This window comes from Macrobrachium rosenbergii, chromosome 53, assembly GCF_040412425.1.
Source record: "Macrobrachium rosenbergii isolate ZJJX-2024 chromosome 53, ASM4041242v1, whole genome shotgun sequence".
Taxonomy (NCBI): domain Eukaryota; kingdom Metazoa; phylum Arthropoda; class Malacostraca; order Decapoda; family Palaemonidae; genus Macrobrachium; species Macrobrachium rosenbergii.
Window position 1 is genome coordinate 2,303,541 of NC_089793.1, and position 18,824 is coordinate 2,322,364.

The 18,824-nt window shown below is 37.4% G+C and overlaps 2 protein-coding genes across 13 annotated transcripts in view; one reads left to right on the top strand and one right to left on the bottom strand.

Moving 5' to 3' along the window:
* Positions 1-2,721, bottom strand: part of LOC136834201 (uncharacterized) — a 29,131-nt gene extending 26,410 nt beyond the window's left edge. Inside the window, exons 1-2 of one of the 2 annotated variants that reach the window (XM_067096491.1) lie at positions 2,582-2,714; positions 2,218-2,349 (exon numbers count right to left, since the gene is read on the bottom strand). In XM_067096491.1, coding sequence (XP_066952592.1) covers positions 2,218-2,323 — 106 coding nt within the window. In that variant the 5' untranslated portion in view covers positions 2,324-2,349; positions 2,582-2,714. Of the gene's footprint in view, positions 1-2,217; positions 2,350-2,581 lie in introns of both variants that reach the window. The other variant, XM_067096492.1, reaches the window with a different exon arrangement.
* Positions 2,722-6,842: 4,121 nt separating this feature from the next.
* The window catches only part of LOC136834200 (fl(2)d-associated complex component-like), a 29,719-nt gene continuing 17,737 nt past the window's right edge, over positions 6,843-18,824 (top strand). For 2 of the 11 annotated variants that reach the window (XM_067096479.1, XM_067096481.1), the window contains exons 1-6: positions 6,852-7,023; positions 9,603-9,746; positions 14,200-14,332; positions 17,564-17,627; positions 18,115-18,344; positions 18,597-18,704. In XM_067096479.1, coding sequence (XP_066952580.1) covers positions 9,613-9,746; positions 14,200-14,332; positions 17,564-17,627; positions 18,115-18,344; positions 18,597-18,704 — 669 coding nt within the window. In that variant the 5' untranslated portion in view covers positions 6,852-7,023; positions 9,603-9,612. Of the gene's footprint in view, positions 7,024-9,599; positions 9,747-14,199; positions 14,333-17,563; positions 17,628-18,101; positions 18,345-18,596; positions 18,705-18,824 lie in introns of those variants that run through there. The other 9 variants (XM_067096489.1, XM_067096490.1, XM_067096488.1 and 6 more) reach the window with 8 other exon arrangements.

Genomic DNA, 18,824 nt, shown 5'->3' on the forward strand with positions numbered 1-18,824 from the left:
TTTGCACCAAGAACTATGAAAATACTCGGTGGCTTTTTCTTATAAATCCACACCTTTGTACTTTTTTTTTTCTTTGGAAATTTAAGACGAAAAAGTTAATATCAAAGATTCAAAACCCGTATCCCTGTTGCTTTCATTTCGCAGTCAGAAATACGAAAAGACTTGGGGAATTTGTCTTATAAATCCATACCTTTGTACTGTTTTTTTTTATTTGAGAAGAAAAAAGTTAATTTCAAAGATTAAGAACCCGCATCCCTGTTGCTCTCATTTCGCAGTAAGAAATACGAAAAGGCTCGGGGACTTTTTCTTATAAATCCATACCTCTGTACTTTTTTTTTTTCTTTCTTTTAAAATTTGAGAAGAAAAAAATTAATATCAAAGATTAAAAACCCGTAACCCTGTTGCTTTCATTTCGCAATAACAAACACGAAAAGACTCGGGGAGTTTTTCTTGTAAATCAGTACCTTTGTACTGTTTTTTTTTTTTAATTAAGAAGAAAAAGTTAATATCTAAGATTAAAAACCCGCATCCCTGTTGCTTTCATTTCGCAATAAGAAATACGAAAAGACTCGGGGACTTTTACTCATAAATCCATACCTCTGTACTGTTATTTTCTTTGGAAATTTAAGAAGAGAAAATTAAAAACAAAGATTGAAGATTCAGAACCCGTAGCCGTAACCGCCATTAAAGACGAACGAAAACAGGAATTTACTGTGTGAACCAGAAGTGAGCACAATACACACCAATCCACCTTGGGGAGGGCGAAGGTTGAAAAAAAAAGAAGAAGAAGAAGAAGCAAAGAAAAAAAACACGGAGGTAAAAACAAGTCGGTAACGACGTCATATACCAATACATACTTGGGGGTTTTGGGGGTGGACGTTGAGTCCCCCAGGCAGAAGCAAACACGTGTTGCCTGTGAACAAAAGACAGCAATGTATGGTTCGTGATTGCGAGAAAAGACATGCGAGATCGTAAAAGCGGTTAAGACATGCCAGCAAGCCTTAAACTGCCTCTTTCTCACGAAAAAAAGGAGTAATAAAATGTCCATAGCATTATGTAACAGGTAAAAAAAAAAGTATGTTACACCTACGTCGCCTTCCCGATTAGTAAACAACTCCTCCCTGTGAGGCGTGTAAAGTAGGTGTGCCTGTCAACATATACAGTACCTGAGGTCACATCATCCTTCTCTATTCAAAACACCTCAGAGCAGATCTGATTTAATGATGACCCCGGGAGGTGATAGCTTTGGTTAATTCATCTCCCGGAAGATTGTGTCGACTTCATAGGAAATTCAGGATCGTACGTACACTGAATTTTAAAGGGAAGTAAGATCAGTTAGATATTCCGAGAGATTGTCGATGCAGTGTTTTTCTTTTGGCGTCAGCGATGCGGGGGGTTAATTACAAGGTTCATGTTGGATAATTGCTTTCTTGTTGGTTTTAGATTGCCCGAACATGACTTGTTGTTTAATTGCCCGAACATGACTTGTTGTTAAATTGCCCGAACATGACTTCTCTCTCTCTCTCTCTCTCTCTCTCTCTCTCTCTCTCTCTCTCTCTCTCTCTCTCTCTCTCTTACTTCTTGCGTGTATTATATTGACCGAGCATGACTTGTTAATCTCTCTCTCTCTCTCTCTCTCTCTCTCTCTCTCTCTCTCTCTCACATATGTATAATATGTATACATATACCGTATGTAGGTATAATATATACATACATGCATACATACATGTATACATATAAATATGCATATATGTATCAAACATATATGAATAGGCGTACATATATATATAATATAAGTATGCACACATGTGTATCATTCATATATATATACATATATATATATATATATATATATATATATATATATATATATATATATATATATATATTATGTATTATATACGCCTATACATGGGTCCACATGCACTTATTCATTTACGTATTCTGCAGAAATCATGTTATCTCCCGTAAGCGTGATTAGCATGGCTTCAGCACACGTCAGTCAGAGTACTGGTACCCATCAGCCTTGTGTAAACAGTCGTGTTCTGTATGCTGCCAAAAACCGTGCGCCCACAGCTGCAGGCAGGCTATACCTCATGGCGAACTGATTTAGGTCAAACGTTCATGCAGTTACACTTCCCAAACGTTTGGTCAAACGTTGTCCGACATTCCTCGGCCACCAGGTACGAACTTCAAGACAATTGAAAAGTTATTTACCTTCGTCGTCCTCATCATCTTCTTCTTTGATTCCAGGGGGCAGGAAAGAGCACTGGTCGTTTCCCGGAAGGGAAAGAGCCCTCAGTAACACTGTATGTACACTCATGATCTTTTTTTTCCCCTTCTCTCTCTCTAGAGCAAAGAAAACGAATTATTATTATTATATTGTTTAGAAACGTGCAGCAGCTTTGAGAGCTAGGATGCAAAAACGTCTCTCAAATCAAACTTAGCACTCGGACAACATGAACAAAATGAACAAAACGCCATGCAATACTAATAAATTTCTAAAGCAGCGTGATGGGTGAACACACACACACACACACATGAAACATTCGCATTATTAGTCTGAAAACCGGTTACATACTGCTTAGAATTTTGGGAGAAGCAGCGTGGCTTTTACTCTTATTTTTTTGTGTTTAAATGAAAGAGAGGAAGGTGGGCCGTCAAGGGGGCCTGTGGTAGGTAGATCCTTTCACTCCGGCTGCCTGGCCTAAACTGAGGCCTTGTTTATCCCCAAGTCACCCGTGCCTGCCTTCGCGTGGCTGGTGGTGGTGTGGGCTCCCAAGACAGTCGGGATTGGGATTCTTGTCTTCTTCTTCTTCTTTACTTTCTTCTTGAAAGGGCAGTCATTCCTTACCCAGCATCCGTAGAGCCGAGGGAGAGAATTCCTTCCTACTCTCTGGTAATACCATATATATACCCGCCAAGCCACCTTTTCCTAACATTTATTGTGAAAAGCATTAATTCTGTAAAGGTTACACGGTTCACCGATTACTTTTTTTTTTTTCTACCGACGATCTTTGGAATTCTCTTCCTGCTGCTGTTTTTCCTAACGTGAAATAACCTTCCCCTTTTCATGAGGCGGAAAGGTCTATCGCTCCCTACGTAGTAAAACTAAACCCTTTCTCCCCCCTTTTTTTCTGTTCCTTGTCTCCTTCGAGTGTGGGCTAGAAAAGGTCATTAGGTCGCCTTTCCTCCCAAAAATAAAACTAGACTCACCTTATTCAGCAACTTTCAAGGTAACTTGAGAGATACGCTCAGGTAATTGCAGGTGAAATGAAAATGCATTTTTCAGTCCCGATTTCCGGCAGGGCCTGGGACTAACGTTCAGTGAAGGTGAAAAGCTAACATTCCGGGCTGATCTTTCCCAAATATTGATAGAGCAGGTGGGCCATTAAAGCCACGTTGTGTAAACTTCCAGTGTGCTATGGAGCTTGAAAAAGCTTTCCTTTCATTAATTTTGTCGTAACATTTTCTTTCTTCCCGTAAGGGTAAATTAGCGCTGTCAGTACATTTCGCGCGTTCTTTGCATAGTTTGCAACCTCCCGTCGGCCCCCTAGCTGCAACCCGCTTCGTTCCTTTTGCTGTACCTCTGTTCATATTCTCTTTCTTCCATCTGACTTTCCACCCACTCCTAGGAATTGTTTCATAGTGCGGTGTTTTCCTCATGTTACGCCTTGAAAAACTCTCTACTCTCGATTTCTCAGTGCTGAATGACCTCATATGTCCCAGGTCTCGCCCTTTGACCTAAATTCTGTGTTTGACCTAAATTCTATATTCCATTCCGTTTTCATTCAAGAGGCTCAGTTTTGGTTCCATTGTGTGGATGTTCAGTTTATAAAAAACTTATTTATTATGTTTTATGTATTCTCAATGCGCACGCATATCTATTTCATACACACATAAATGCATGTAGATAAATAGATAGATCTGACACATGGCCGCAAGTGTACAATATTCATGAATATTCCGTAAAACTGAATTATATTTTTGGCTAGAATAAGTAATATGTGGCCACTTACCTGTTTATGTTCATCTTGATATACCTTGAGGAATTCTCCTGAGGAGACTAGATCTCACCCCGCCCCACCTCCAAACCGCCCCCACCCCCACCCCCCTGCCCCGCACTAAAAGTGGGTGTGGTCTGGAGCAGATTCAGTATTGTAATTTTTACGTCGTGTAGATGTCATGTGACTGGACAGTTTTTTGTAGTGATTAGTTTTTTTCAAAATCCAGCAACTTCTTAATATTTATATATTTGTCATTGAAAACATATTCTCTCTAATTTCACATTTTAGATTTAAAGAGTATAATCAGGTAAGGCATTTTGATTTCATCTCGTTTAAATCCGGAATATTCACAGAAACAATATATTTGTGGAGAAAACAATCTCTCTCTCTCTCTCTCTCTCTCTCTCTCTCTCTCTCTCTCTCTCTCTCTCTCTCTCTCCACACAAACAATATATTTGTGGAAAAAACAATCTCTCTCTCTCTCTCTCTCTCTCTCTCTCTCTCTCTCTCTCTCTCTCTCTCTCTCTCTCTCTCTCTCACAAAACAATATATTTGTGGAAAAACATCCCTCTCTCTCTCTCTCTCTCTCTCTCTCTCTCTCTCTCTCTCTCTCTCTCTCTCTCTCTCTCCATATTTGCTGGAAAAAAACAATCTCTCTCTCTCTCTCTCTCTCTCTCTCTCTCTCTCTCTCTCTCTCTCTCTCTCTCTCTCTCTCTCTCTCTCTCTCTCTCTCTCTCGTTAAATTGCTTATTCAGGATGCTGACAATCTGTTCGTGTTGCAAGAAAAATATGCTGCTCCATTAAGCACAATGTCTGCATTGCAAATCTTGCCACACCTTACTCACAAAGACTCGTACTGTCCTATGATTTGTATGCGGACAATGCTGAATACATTAGTTCAGACACGTAAGTCATATGGTTACAAAGGGAGAGCACTATACACACACACACACACACACACACGTGTGTGTGTGCGTAGGAGTCAGAAGTGTATACACATATATGCATATATATGTATATTAATGGCATGGCTCTGTCCTTTCCTCAGCAAGGATTTTGGGATGAGGATGCTAGCCCGTGCTGTTCTCCCCCCTAGCTGTGACCTACCAGCAATCAGGTAACTACCAGATACATAATTAGGTCAAGAGATTCCTTACAGACCCCTTACTCCCACCGTGGGATCGAATCCTGGTCCTCTGGCAACAGAGAAGAGTATCATAACCACTAGACCACGATATTTAGAGGTTGTTCACTTGTCATTCTCAGTCCTTCATTTTTTGCAGATAGACGGAGAGACAACCAAAATACATCGAAATTGTTTGTGTTGAAGAGGTGGAGGAAGTCCTTATGGCAATTCCTTGGAGGAAAGGCAGGAAGAATTGAAGGAAAGGACGCAAGAGTGCTAATAGAGGCCTCTTCACCCCTAATGGTGAGGATAAGGTCGTATAGAGGGCTAGGAAAAGTGAAGGGGACATTTGGTTCTTGGATATTTAGGCTGGAAAGAAGAGAAAGATCAGACTCCTGTTCTGGGTAAGTACCTGTATTCAGTACAGAGGTATTCTGGTTAGAAGTTATTCACAAATTCACTGCTACTGCTGCTATTTCTTCTTCTTCTTCTTTCTGTAAATGCACACTTCCTAAAGTTCCAACCTTCCTGTTTATTTACATATTAAGAAATCCGAGGTTGAACACTAACTCAAACGACGTCGTATAAATTTTTATTTAAAACATGTTGCAGGAAGACTGCTTCTAAAACCTTCCTGTTTGTTTACATATTAAGAAATCCGAGGTTGAATACTAACTGCTATTTCTTCAGTACAGAGGTATTCTGGTTAGAAGTTATTCACAAATTCACTGCTACTGCTGCTATTTCTTCTTCTTCTTCTTCATCTTCTTCTTCTTTCTACAAATGCACACTTCCTAAAGTTCCAACCTTCGTGTTTGTTTACAGATTAAGAAATCCGAAGCGGAAAACTAACTCTAACGACGTCGTATAAATTTTTATTTAAAACATGTTACAGGAAGACTGCTTGTAAAACCTTCAGAGTGCTATCCGGTCATTGTTGTTATTTCAGCACTTAGTATTCCAGCCATTACATGACATTATGTAAAGCAACAAAATGCGAGGTGATGTGTAAGCTGATGTGGAAAATTTACAAAACCGCTCTCAAGGCCTCTTCGTAAGTGCTTCTTTTATCTTTGGTCTCACTGGAAAACTGTAATACAGTATGTTACTTTATCTCTTATAAATTAATGTTTATTAATAGAAAGCGTATCTTAAAACATTGTAAGAGCATTTAGTATTCTGCTTTATTCAAATTGTCGTTTTTATGCAGTAATGTAAAAACATATGAATTAATATTAAAACACAACTGCCTTAATAGCAAGAAGAATACAAGCGAGCTGTAAGGTGGTAAGCTACCAGCCTGCCATCCATATTTTCAATAAAAGTAACGAATTTCGAGGGGTTCATGCCAAGGTACCATGAGATTCTGGAGTCTAAGTAAATTCAAATTGTTATTTAATAACGAAAAATATGTCTTAAATGAAAATTCAAAGATATTTATCCCATATATTAACCTTAACTTGTAACTTTGGCACTGTCAGTGCCCTCAAAATTTACAACTTATGTCTGTTGTGCCCATACAGTTTGTTTACAACTGATGCTGCAGGGTCCTGATTTTAAATTCAAATTGCCACATATTGTCTAACAATACGTCTTGCTTGAAATAAATGAAAATTCAGAGATATTTACTCCCCAAACTTAAATTTACCCGTAACTTGACACTTTCAGTGCCCTCAAAATTCCCACCAAAATCTCTATCTTACTCCTACGGTTTGTTTACAACTGACGTATATCTACGGGCTATGGCTACCGTGCTTGGTGAAGCCGATCTCGATATTACTTAATGAAAAACCAAGAGGAATCGTATAACCATCATCACAACGAGTATATAGATAGTTATAGATATCTATCAACGCCAGGATGGCTTTCATGAAGGCCTTTTCACGCTAGGCAAGTATACAAACGAGTTTTGAAATGCGATAGTTTACCCCAGCCCCGTTTTAGGCTACGATGCTATCGCCGGTAACGACCCAAGTCTAGCGTATTATAATGTATATATATAACGTGTCACGTAAAATGAAGTTTAATAGGTCTACCCAGATCTGTTTAATCTGTAGTATCCTCGGCTTGATGTTTAGTAATCTAATGCAGAGGAATTGGGGAAATCCAGATCGGGTTGGGTTAGGGGTAGCCTGTGAATGGGCTAAGGCCAAGCTGATAAGAGGAGCGTGCCTAGGTTACGTTGTCCTACTCTCTCATGTTTAGGCGTGGCTTTGTTTAGCATTAATCTATCCAAACCTGGGCTATTTGGGGGCTTGGTAAATCTGTAGATTACTAGCGTAACCTGATACCTACCAGTTGCTGACCAGATTAGGTTATCTAACCACCTTTTGTTTATGTTTCTGTCTCTTTTTATGCTTGTGTCCTATTTTTTATCGTGAATGAAATTTACCATCGGTAGAACTAAGCAAGAGCTCCCCAGTGGGTATTACTTTGGAAATTGAGTTTTCCTATAGTAGCCTAGGCTATTTTGGTTTCTTGTTAAGAATTTACCTATAGTTTTTGTCGGTCGACTGTAATTAACCTGTAATTAACCACAGAAGTTGTATGCTGGCCATCCTAGAATGTAATAGGGGAGCTTTTTCTAGTTCTACCAAAAGTGGAATTGGTAGATCAAAGTTATAGATACACTGCGGGTATTTAGTGAGAAATGGCAGTTACTTATAGTATTTTGGTTGTTTATTTACAATTTAACGTTAATTTTGCAGAGGGTCGGCTGTATTAACCTGAAGTCCAGTCCATCCAACAAAAGGGTTTCATCATTAGTCTTCACAAGACAAACCTTGCAGCTCGTCTGTTTAGGCGGTTCATATCCCGTCCGGCAAGTGCAATAACTTGTTAAATATAGGTACTGCCCCAGCCAGTACTAAACAGCAAAGGGACATTCTATTTGGCCAATAACAAACAAATGCATCGCCAGTGTCAGAAGCCCTGAAAGTGTAGAAAAAACCAGTTTCAAAATTATTACACTTGCGGACCAGGATATGAAGACGTTAAACAGATGTAACCGATGCTCTGTTTTAGTGAAGATCGCCTGTGAAACCCCTTGTTGGATGGACTTCAGGGGTTAATTATAGGTTAATTGTGACCCCAAAAATAATGTTAAAATTGTAAATGAACAACCAAAATACTATAAGAAACTGCCATTACTCGCTAAATACCCACGGTGTATCTATTACTTAGAAATACCGTGGAATTTCCTTCACCAGGGTCTCCCAAGTAAGTAGCATGGCCTGCTAGGTTAGGTCAGGTTAGGATACGTTAGGTTAGTATAGTTCCTTTTATAATAGGTTTCCTTAGCCAATCCCTTCCCAGACATATGGCTCCCTGATGACTTGTGCATCTGCGGAACCGTTAGATAACAACAACATGGCTGTCTGTTCTTTCTCCCAGTGTTTCCAAAACCCTGCGTTCCCAAAGGGTTCCCAACCTTGTTGGGTAGATATATGGTTAATAATAATTGACTGACAATAAACAACACCAAAAGTATAGGAAAAATCATTTTCCAAGGTAATAGTCGTGTGAAGCTCTTACTTAGAAATACCGTCTACCCAAACCTAAGCTATTTTGGAGCTTGAGAAATCTGCAGATTACTACTGTGACCTGATACCTACCAGTTGCTGACCAGATTAGGTTATTTAACCAGCTTTTGTTTATGTTTAAGTCTTTTTTTGTGCTTGTCTTATTTTTATGTTTATGATATTTACTGTCTTTTGTTTATGTTTTTATGCTCATTCCCAAGGAGCTGGTACTAAATACATCACCCATTTTGCACAGAAACTTGTACCTACCGAACTAGAGGGGTATGGTAGTAGTCTTCAGTTTTACCCTTGTTTGTAGGCTAGGCAAATTTTGATGCGCTGCCCAGCACAAACCTATCCTTGAGCTTAATTTAAGTACTAGCCTTGCTTTTGCCTAGTTTTACCCACTGGTATCTGGCCTACTGTAGGGAGGATGGAAAGTTAGGCTCAGGCATAGAACAAGTTAGGCTGAGTAACTTGGTAATTCTGATGAACCTTGAATTGGTAATAAGCTATCATAGTCAAAGATGGCAGGTACAGGTAATAAGCTAAACTGATAATTTTGCACCAAGCACGGAAATCATACATTATCGTCTATTTACTGTACTGTACTATGTTATTTATTTTCTTCATTTATTGAATCTTTATAACTGCACTGTATTTATTGATTGGTTGTGTTGTGTTGGAAAGTAAGGTAGCTTAAGTCTTGTAAGACATTTGATTCATTGCTACAAGATATCAAAATGATATAAGTTAATGTAAAGTTGGCATGTAGGATAATGCATTATCAAGTGCTAACTTTTAAAAGACTAGATGAGAGGAAATCCTGTCATTTTGGCTTAGTGCATGAATCTTCCATGGGTTCGTTTAATGAAGTTGTTAGGAATGGCTGTAATATAGCTGTTTCCATTTTCATACAGAATTTGATTGCAAATATTTTTTCAGCAGATGTCACTGCATGATGCCTTTAGTGGACCCTCGCAGGCCGTCAAGCCACGTTGAACCCGAGGCATCACGGACTCTTTTAACTCATCGTCTTGGGAAAATCACTCACTGTGATATTTCCAGAGCTAAGACTGTTGAAATTACCAAGTAAGTTAATCCTAGATTTGATGCACTGTGTGAACAACCAAGTCTTTTGATGTAAGATTGGAGTTCATGATTGTTTGGAGATCTCTAAAGATGTCTTTGGTTTATGAGTGTTTTACAATTCTAAATGAAACCCTTTTTCATCAGGTTAAGGGGACTTTGATTAGAAGTGGTCAAATTGTTTGTAATATAAGGTCATAATTAAAATTTGAAAAGGCTAAAATATCACTGGTCAGCATAGCATGTAGTCTGTAAATTATGCAGCATGTCTGAATACCGTAAAACCCAGGAGTGCTCTAAAAGCATAAAAATTCTAGGGTATCATGTTTTTTATTACATTTATTGTTGATTCATGGTGCAAACTTTTGAATGTAGTGAGTCACAAAAATCGTATTTCATTCACCCTGCTGTGGGAGTAGGCTGTTGCCAGATTTAAAGTTCTGTTACCGTTTTAACTAGCAGTGGAAGCTTTGTGGTGAAACTACTTAGAGGGACCCCTTTTATTTCCTACAGTATATCCACTTTTTCACTTTCAGCTTGCTAATCATCTCCAACCAGGGAACATTGAATGTTTTTGTGTGGCTATGTATATATATATAAATACACGAGAACCTTGTGACAGTTCCATTGATATGTTGTATTTTTGTATTTTGGTTATATGTGAGATGGGTTTCAAAGAATGCACAGACATACAGATTCTGTAGTTTTAGATATACAGATACTGTAGGTTGAGCTACATTGAATTCAACCTTTTGTTTTTCATGTTTTCATTGGTCTCTTAATACCCAACAGTTCAATCTCTGTAATTGCCCTTGGTTCCAATTATTACCTTTCATGGAAGAACAAATCCTTTGGCAAGCCTTATGAGAGTGAAGAAACGAGACTTAGTGGTTTTGTTAAAATACTTTATAATGAAGCAAATAGTAGGTCTGATTAAGATTCAGCCACTTGCCCAGTAGTGATCTCAGCCCCTGTTTTGCAGTGGTCAAAACATAAAGCAGCCAGCAAGTAAATGAGGGGTCAGGCTTATTGGCCTGATTCCTAAAGTAATGGGAAAATTTCAGTTTGGCAGAGTATTTTCATGAGTAATGCAAAAATGAGGCATTTGAGGATTAGGTTGAGTTAGAAATATTGAAATTATGGAACCTTTTAAATGTTTTTCTTTTTGCTATTGATGGACTGCGTAGGATAAGTATAAACCTAACACCATCAGCATACTCAGAACAGGCAAATGTTCGGTGTACAAGCTCATTCTTACCATACTACAGGTTTTGCTTTGGTTTTCTGTACAGCAGTTTAGGCAAACTAATTTTAACACAGCTTATTATCTAACCATCGTATTGAGATGTATAGGTCAGAAACTTGAGTGATTTAGTTGGGAAAGTTAACCTCCAACTAGTGATGTATGAAATACTTTTATACTATGTTGTACAACTTTTTATTTGTAAGAATACCATTGTAGCACAATATCATGAATGAGCTTACCTCTAAAATGTAGCATAAGGGTTTTGGTGGATTGTATTGTCCCAATTATTATTTGGAGTGATGATACATTGTAAGAACTAACAGCATTTGTTTGAAGTTGTTTTTGCGCTGAAGCTGTACTGAAGTATTTTCCTGGTAGAAGCCACTTATGTTTAAACGAACTCAAACTAATTTCTTTAAAAGGGGCACGTTTAAACTAAATCAAACTCATTTCTTTAGAAGAGGCACCAGTTGCAAACTCACTAGTCAACAGTTTAATCACAGAGTGACCTGTTAATCCTAGACTGGAATCTCAGTAAGAGCTGTCTGCATAAGCATGAGATAGCATCAGTTTGTATTCAATCATCAGTGCACTTGTATCTTTTGCATGGGCTTTCCAGTACAGTACATGTAATGTATATAATGTAGTGCCTAGTTTCTTTTTTTCCTTTCTTTGTGTAAAGCACTTCATTAAAATGCTTAAATATTTGGGAAAGAAGCCTTCAAGTAGAAAAACAGAATAATTAACACTTGAACAACAGCAAGTGATTGTGGGGAAGTTTGGTAAAAGTAGCTGACCCCAGTGATACCATGAAGTGTTGAATAGGATCCAGAAGATTGGGCACATGCTGTCATACTTGAGTAATTGTGAAGGCTATAAAGCTGCAGGGAAAGACTTCCGTTAGTTTAGGAGGTAATTAAGATTTTGAGGAGAGGCTGGTGATGTCCTACAGCTAGATTTTAAACTAGAATGGTTCAGAATTTTGCTTCACATTTGCTTGCCATGTAAAAATTTGTCATAATACTGTAGTGATTGGTGGTTCACAAGATTTTGTTATGTCGTCGTATGGGTAGCAGAAAGGTAAGAGAGAGAGTTTGGGAATGTAGCAAGATAGAGTGGAAAATTTTTCAGGCTGTTTGTTGAGAAACTGTGCATGCTGATAAGACAGGTAGTCTTTAAGGTTGTCTGATATATTTTACAGTGAGATCACCTGTTCAGGAAGGATTGCTCCAGCAGAAACTTGAATCCAAAGGAAGAGGATGAACCTTTCAGGAACTAGTATGTTTGGGTCTTCTTGGATTCCTGATCTTGACCAAGCATGAGTGATAGGTCCAGTTTTGCTCTAACTTGGGCAAAATCAGATTAATGTCATTTGTCACAGGTTCCGTGGATAGATGTCTAGTGTTGCAGTTATACAGTCATTTGCTTCAAGATGCAAAGGTTCAGATCAGTATTTATATATGCCATGCCAAACAAACCTTTTAATTTTTTTAACAACAGCTTTCATGTCATAATTAAATGACTATTTAAGATGTACTCAAGTATGTGTGTATTTTAATGTGCATATAATTGCCTGGAACAAACAAGATTTTTACGTTGAGCTAGTAAACTTCATAGCATTTAAAACCCATTGTGGAAAAACTGCAAGAATATATAGGATTTAAAAAAAAAAAATATAAAATTGTAGTGAATAGGCAGCAGCTAAGAAGGTAATTTTGATGAACCATTGTGCAAGAACACGACCTGTTAGAGGAACATTGTGACCTCAGTTAAATTTATAAACAAAGAAATAAGTAAGAAAGAAAAAAATGTACAAGAACTGAACTTGCATTGTCCATCAGGGTTAAAATTAAGTGGTGAATTATGCACTGACAGTATTAAGGGATGTAGATATGAGGTCATATGACTATTTTGCACTTAGGTCTCTCAATTTATCTTCTCTTGGGGTTAATCATTTACGTAAAATGATTAAGAAAAGCAGTCACCAAAAAATTTGGATGAATTGAGTTAAATTTAATGTGAATTCTCTACATACAGTTTAACCAACAAAACAAAGTTCTCCCTGAGAAAATACATTACTGTTAGAAGTTTATCATTAAATTTATTAACTCTTGGTTTGCAATTATGATGAAGCTGCTTAGGATATAAGGTTTTCGTCCACTGAATCTGTAATTAAAATGTTTGTTCTGTTCTGTAGTACTTGAATACTCAGGAAGTAAATTGAGAAGGGTTGAGGCAGCAGTTCATAATATTATGGGCCTGCAAGTGTACTGTTGTTCATATGCTTTACAAAATACAGTATTGAAAGCTGTGATTTTATAATTAAGGTATATAAATGCCTTGGAAATCTTTTTGGGGAGAGGCTCAGCCATTGTGGAAACTTTTGTCTCTGTATTCATCTAATTAGACCAAAGGTAGTTCAAATAAATAAAGATAGCCCAGCAAAGCATGTAGGTACTTAACATGTTTCTTTCATTATGGGAAAGTTTCTCTTCATCTTATTAGACCATTGGTTATTCAGATAAAATTTCACTTAATGTGTCTTTTTAAATCTCTCTATGCACCCATAGTCAGCCTTCAGTACATTTCATTTAACAGTGGGATTTGCATACTTTTTGTAGATAGGTCCATATCTTCAGTTTTGCCATTGGGGATGTCCTAGTATGCTTCACTTTTTCATATTTGACTTATGTTAATTCTTGAGCATTCCTCCCTTTGCTTCAACTTATTAAACTTGGTTTTTGTTCAAACTCTCTTGGTTGTCTTTCATCCAATAATTTAAAAGCAGTTTTTCATTTTTCATTGTTATTTATACTGTACTTAGCTACACTCATATTATACATTACCATTTTTGCTGTCTAACTTTTTCACATTCAATTTTTTTCTTTCGTCAGTTTTGATTCCCATATGTCATACCATCCAAAACTCATAGAATGCCCAACGACAAAGCTGTGTAGGCTATGATATTAAGTCCTTGATGTGGGAAATGGTAGAATATACTTCACACAAAGTGGACGCTCACCTTTGTCACCGTTTATGATAATCTTTGGTTTGCCGGGATGAAAGTTTTAGTCATTTGAATAACTGTCAGCATAATAAGATGGGGTTTTGTATTAGTTGGACATCAGATGTGAGGAATAGTTTCAAGGTTAGGTTATCACAAAGCTCAATGCAATCTCTTCCCAAACTGCTGCATTTGGTGACTGTTAGAAGTCATCTGAAGAAGCCGGAAAAACTAGTCAAGGATATACAGCAACAGCAGAAACAACAACAGCAGAAACAACAACAGCAGCCACAGCAGCAGCAACAGCAGCAGCAGGTTGAGAAACCTCTGGCCTCAAAGGTTGGGTAGTGACAAGTACATTCAGACGCAGCTAGAAACCCAATTCTTTGTATGTTCAGATTTCCTCCATGCACCATTATACCCTTGCCATTCGTTGGCTTGTGTCTGGATATGTGAAAGTCAACTTTTAATTTCTAAAGCTTGCATGCAGAAGCCATTAAGCCTGATTTTAGTAGACTTTTACTTCTCTGTACATATGTCATGTACATACAGTATTGTATAGTCATATGGTTACTGTAGTTGCTTGGTTTTATGAAGTATTTGTGATTATGTTGGCAAGAGTGAATGTTTATATTTTTCATTCATTAAATATGGCTGTGTTTATGATTGTATGGTAGGTTACTTGTTGATATTTCTGTATTTTGATTTTGCAGGGACATTGTTTTTGTGAGGGACCCAATAATTAAATTGTGGTTTTGTTTCTCCAGAAAAAATGAAGCCAAAAGTCTGCCAGAATAATATTAGAAGATTACTTCATCAGAATTTCTTCTGGTGTTCTACCATAATATCGTCTTAAAATTGATTACAAGGTGTCATCATTGCACACATTGTGCCATTTTCCTAGCCTTTAAATGCAAAGTGGACGGGGCTCTTTTCTATTCACAACCAAGGATTTTGGATGCCAGTGTAAAGTAGTAGTTTTTTTTATTTTATGTCACTTGATTATGTTTCTCTTCTTGAGCCCTTTACTTTAATTTATTGAGAGAAAATACTGTTGAATTTACATGAGAATTTTCATTTTTTCATTTTCTCAGCACGTAAACAAAGTTAGTTTTTATTTTATGTCTTGAAGAGTTTCTAACATATTGATTGTATTCATATTCACTGTAAATACATCTAAAAGATTTGTTTAATATGCTAAAGACTTGAACGAAATAAGAATTGCAGAGATATGAAATCGATGTTTTCCGACAACAAGCAAACCCCTTATTTTATGCACTCTGAACATCCAGTAGGCATGGATCGACCAAGTGCTGAACTTTTTTTTAAGTTAGCACAGTGGTTACTATTGATGGATAAGACTTCTACCCATCACACTTTTGAGGTTAAGGTGGACTTCTGTATTGGGTTCTCTTCAGTTATATTCCTCACCCTTTTTTCATCCTTAATTCATGAAAATGATGTTTGTTCATGTTTTGTCCTGATTGCCAGTGTGTGAAGAAAATAAGTACTCTATGTATAATTTTTATGTTAGATTCGTTTACGAATTTCTTTCAGTCTCCAGGCCTGCTGTTGGATATTGCATTGACTTAGCACTTATGAAGCTTCTAAATATAATGAGAGAACTTTGTTTTTATTTGGTATCTAATCATAGAAAACGCTGTTGCATTTAAGTATGGAGCCAGGACATTCTCAATGTAGGCATGAAGGACTTGCTTTTGTGTGTTGAGTTCAGGCTAAGCCTTCCTTGTTTGGCTCACGGGAGTGACATTTCATCTATTAACCAGCCCGGGTGCCTTTCGACCAGTAAGTAGAATTGACATTACATCCTTGGGAAGACTGTCGTTTTAGAGATTTAGGCTGGCCAGAAACCTTGTGAATTATTAGTTTTAGCTTGGTATTCTGTTAAAACTTTGTTTTTTAACTTGTGACCATGACTTCAGACTTGACAAAATGGCTAATGCTGCTTACACAGACAAAAAAATGCTTTTGTTATATAAGGAGTAACAAAAATACTTACGGCCCATTGAAGAAAACTACAACTGATTGTATCTGTGTATGAGAGAACTTGAATCTAGTGTGCAGCCAGAATGCTGTAGACTGGGATGAAAAGATAGTGCCTGCAAGAGGGGCTAGCCCATGAGGCTACAAATTTTCTTGTTTGCTGCACATGTGAGTACTGTCCCCATGAAAAGGCAGTCGGGATGCTTTAGAAATGAGCTGATGTGACAGTAGCATCCATCAAGAAATTTCCAAATGGGATGGAGGTTATGGTTATTTCAAAAACTACAAAGAACCACAGGGGCCTTGAAACCAAGCAGGCGATTTTCTGCAGTTTGTGTCGTCAGTGTAATCCTGTAACAGTTTAGCAGATCCTTCTGAGGGGACCCTAAGAATGTTGAGGACAAGCCTTCTGCAGGGGTCATTCTCAATAAGATCGTTTTATTGGTAGCCCTCTGTTTTATAGGAGAGCAAACAACTTATCTATAGGCTACCAAAAAGACCCATGTTAAAGGCTAGTCATTGATACATGGAAAAGGAGGATTCTTGTTGTATGATAGTTTCAGTAGATGTTCAGCACTGTACTCCAGACTTGCATAACCTGAAATATTTTAGGGGTACTGCATAATATTATATATACACATTGTACATTAAACAATTATATGTACAGTATACAATTATGAATGTAAATTCATATGGTATTTTACATTTTACTAATGTAACGTTGATCGGAATGCTTTATCATAACTTTAAATTATATTATGCTGTACAGCGTACCACTTGCATTTTTTAGCATTAGATAGCATTGAGATAGCTTATATAATCTGCCATTGCTTTTTATTTTCCATTTGCTTTTCATAGGGTCTGTGATGATGCATGGCACTATGGCTCTGTGTATGCATGTTCATGTTTAACTATAAGCACTGTAGACTCAAGGAATTTTTAATTTTCTTTTATTGTATATGTAAGGGAGTCTCAAAAGTAGACACGAAAATTAAACCTGCGACGGATTGGTGTTTTTAGTGAAGGTATATGAGCAAGAGACAGAAATAAGTACCTAATAATGAGTTAGATTATTAATGGAACTGCAGAAAAATCCAACTAGAACGTAAAATGTTGTTGATTTGTTACGGTTGGTTGCATATGGGATTTAGAGATCTCTTTTGGAGTAGGTGAAAATGGTGATAATTTTATAGGTGGAAGAAAAAATTGCACCTCCAGGTTTCCCCTGAAATTTCTTACCTGAAATAAACTCTTCGGCATTCAGTGATACGAGAAATGTGGCTGGTAGCTTCACGTACTAGAAGAAAAGGGGAGCATCTTTATTGCTTAATTCATTTGTCTGCAGAAAATATGACTAGTGTTCCTGATGGGTCATACCCTCCTGTAGGTTATTGTGTTGAAACAAAAGGATCATGTTTGACTTCTCTGTTTATTTTTATGGTTGTATGTTTTGTTTGGTTCTTGTTTAGCACATGTCAGTATATTTTATCCAGATGTAAGCATTTACTACTGAGGTACAAGATGAAAAGTGAAATGTACCTTCTATAATTATTTTGTCTTTTTCAGTTGAATCATTCTGAAGAAACAAGGACATCTAAGGAAGAGGTTAAGGAGGACCATCCCAATAAAGGTAATTTCAGCTCATTCGTCTTGCCTGTGCTGATAGTTATGACCAGCAAAAGGGTTTGAATGAATACAGATTCTGAACCTGACTGAGGAATGTTTTTAGTTTATATTTTTAAAAAGGATTTTGTGAATATTCAGGGGGAGTTTGCTGTAAAGCATTTTAAGTAAATGCTTTTGTTACTGTGCAGTATTCTTAATAAAGAGTGCTTTGGTTGTTTCTGATGTTATATTGAAATTCGTCATTTTAAGCGTGCGGTGATCACATTCTGAAACTAAGAGGTCCATACTCTTAATTTGTCCTTAATAATTGCAGACTTAATTTTTTATTTATGCCTCAACACTTTATAAAAAATGGATAACCAAATGCTCTTTTAATTGACAAAACAATGTTTAGCAAAGTTAGGCTTGCTTTTGTTTGTCAGAACTTTGATTGCCACTGAACTGCATGATTTGATTATGGTTACTAAAGTTTGACCAGGGATTCATTACAGGGCTGGGAGTGAGGAGCGCTTGTGAGAATATCCTTGGGGGCTTTACACATCCAGGAATCGGCAATCGAGCCGGTGCGAATAAAAGTGGAGCAGAGGTTTGGGACTCGCAAAGACTTGAGGAAGAGAGTGAGATAGCACTTGAGCGTCGTCGCCAGCAGCTGACCCAGGAGTTGATGCGAGAAATAGCTGCGGACACTCATCACCATCATCATTCAAATATGGACAAGAAGGCAAGTGTTATTTCTGTATATCGTTTGTCAGAGGAGAATTTGGCTGTTTAATGGGGCGAGGTACTGTATTGTTTTTTAATAACTCTTATTAGGATGTTTTTTAATCCTGTATTAGCTGCTATAAATTGAAGTCTTTCTAGCCTGTGAACATTGCTAAGTCAAGACAATCCTAGACATTTAGAAGAATGATAAACACTGAATTTCATACTACGAGGAAGGACAGATAGGTCTGATAATCCTCTTAATTTACAGAGTTCTTCAAACTGGGATGACTATGGCAGAGACTTGCGAGAAATTCTAGAACCACAGAGAAAGGACAGTCAGTTAGGAACACGCAAGAGAAAAAGGGAGGAGAGACGGGTTGGTGTTTTGGAGTAAATCTGACATTGTGTCATAATATTGTGTACAGAATCTGATAAGCTTTAATTTTTCATAAGAATTTAAACAAGTATAATTGATAGTTCAAATTGAATATGGGTG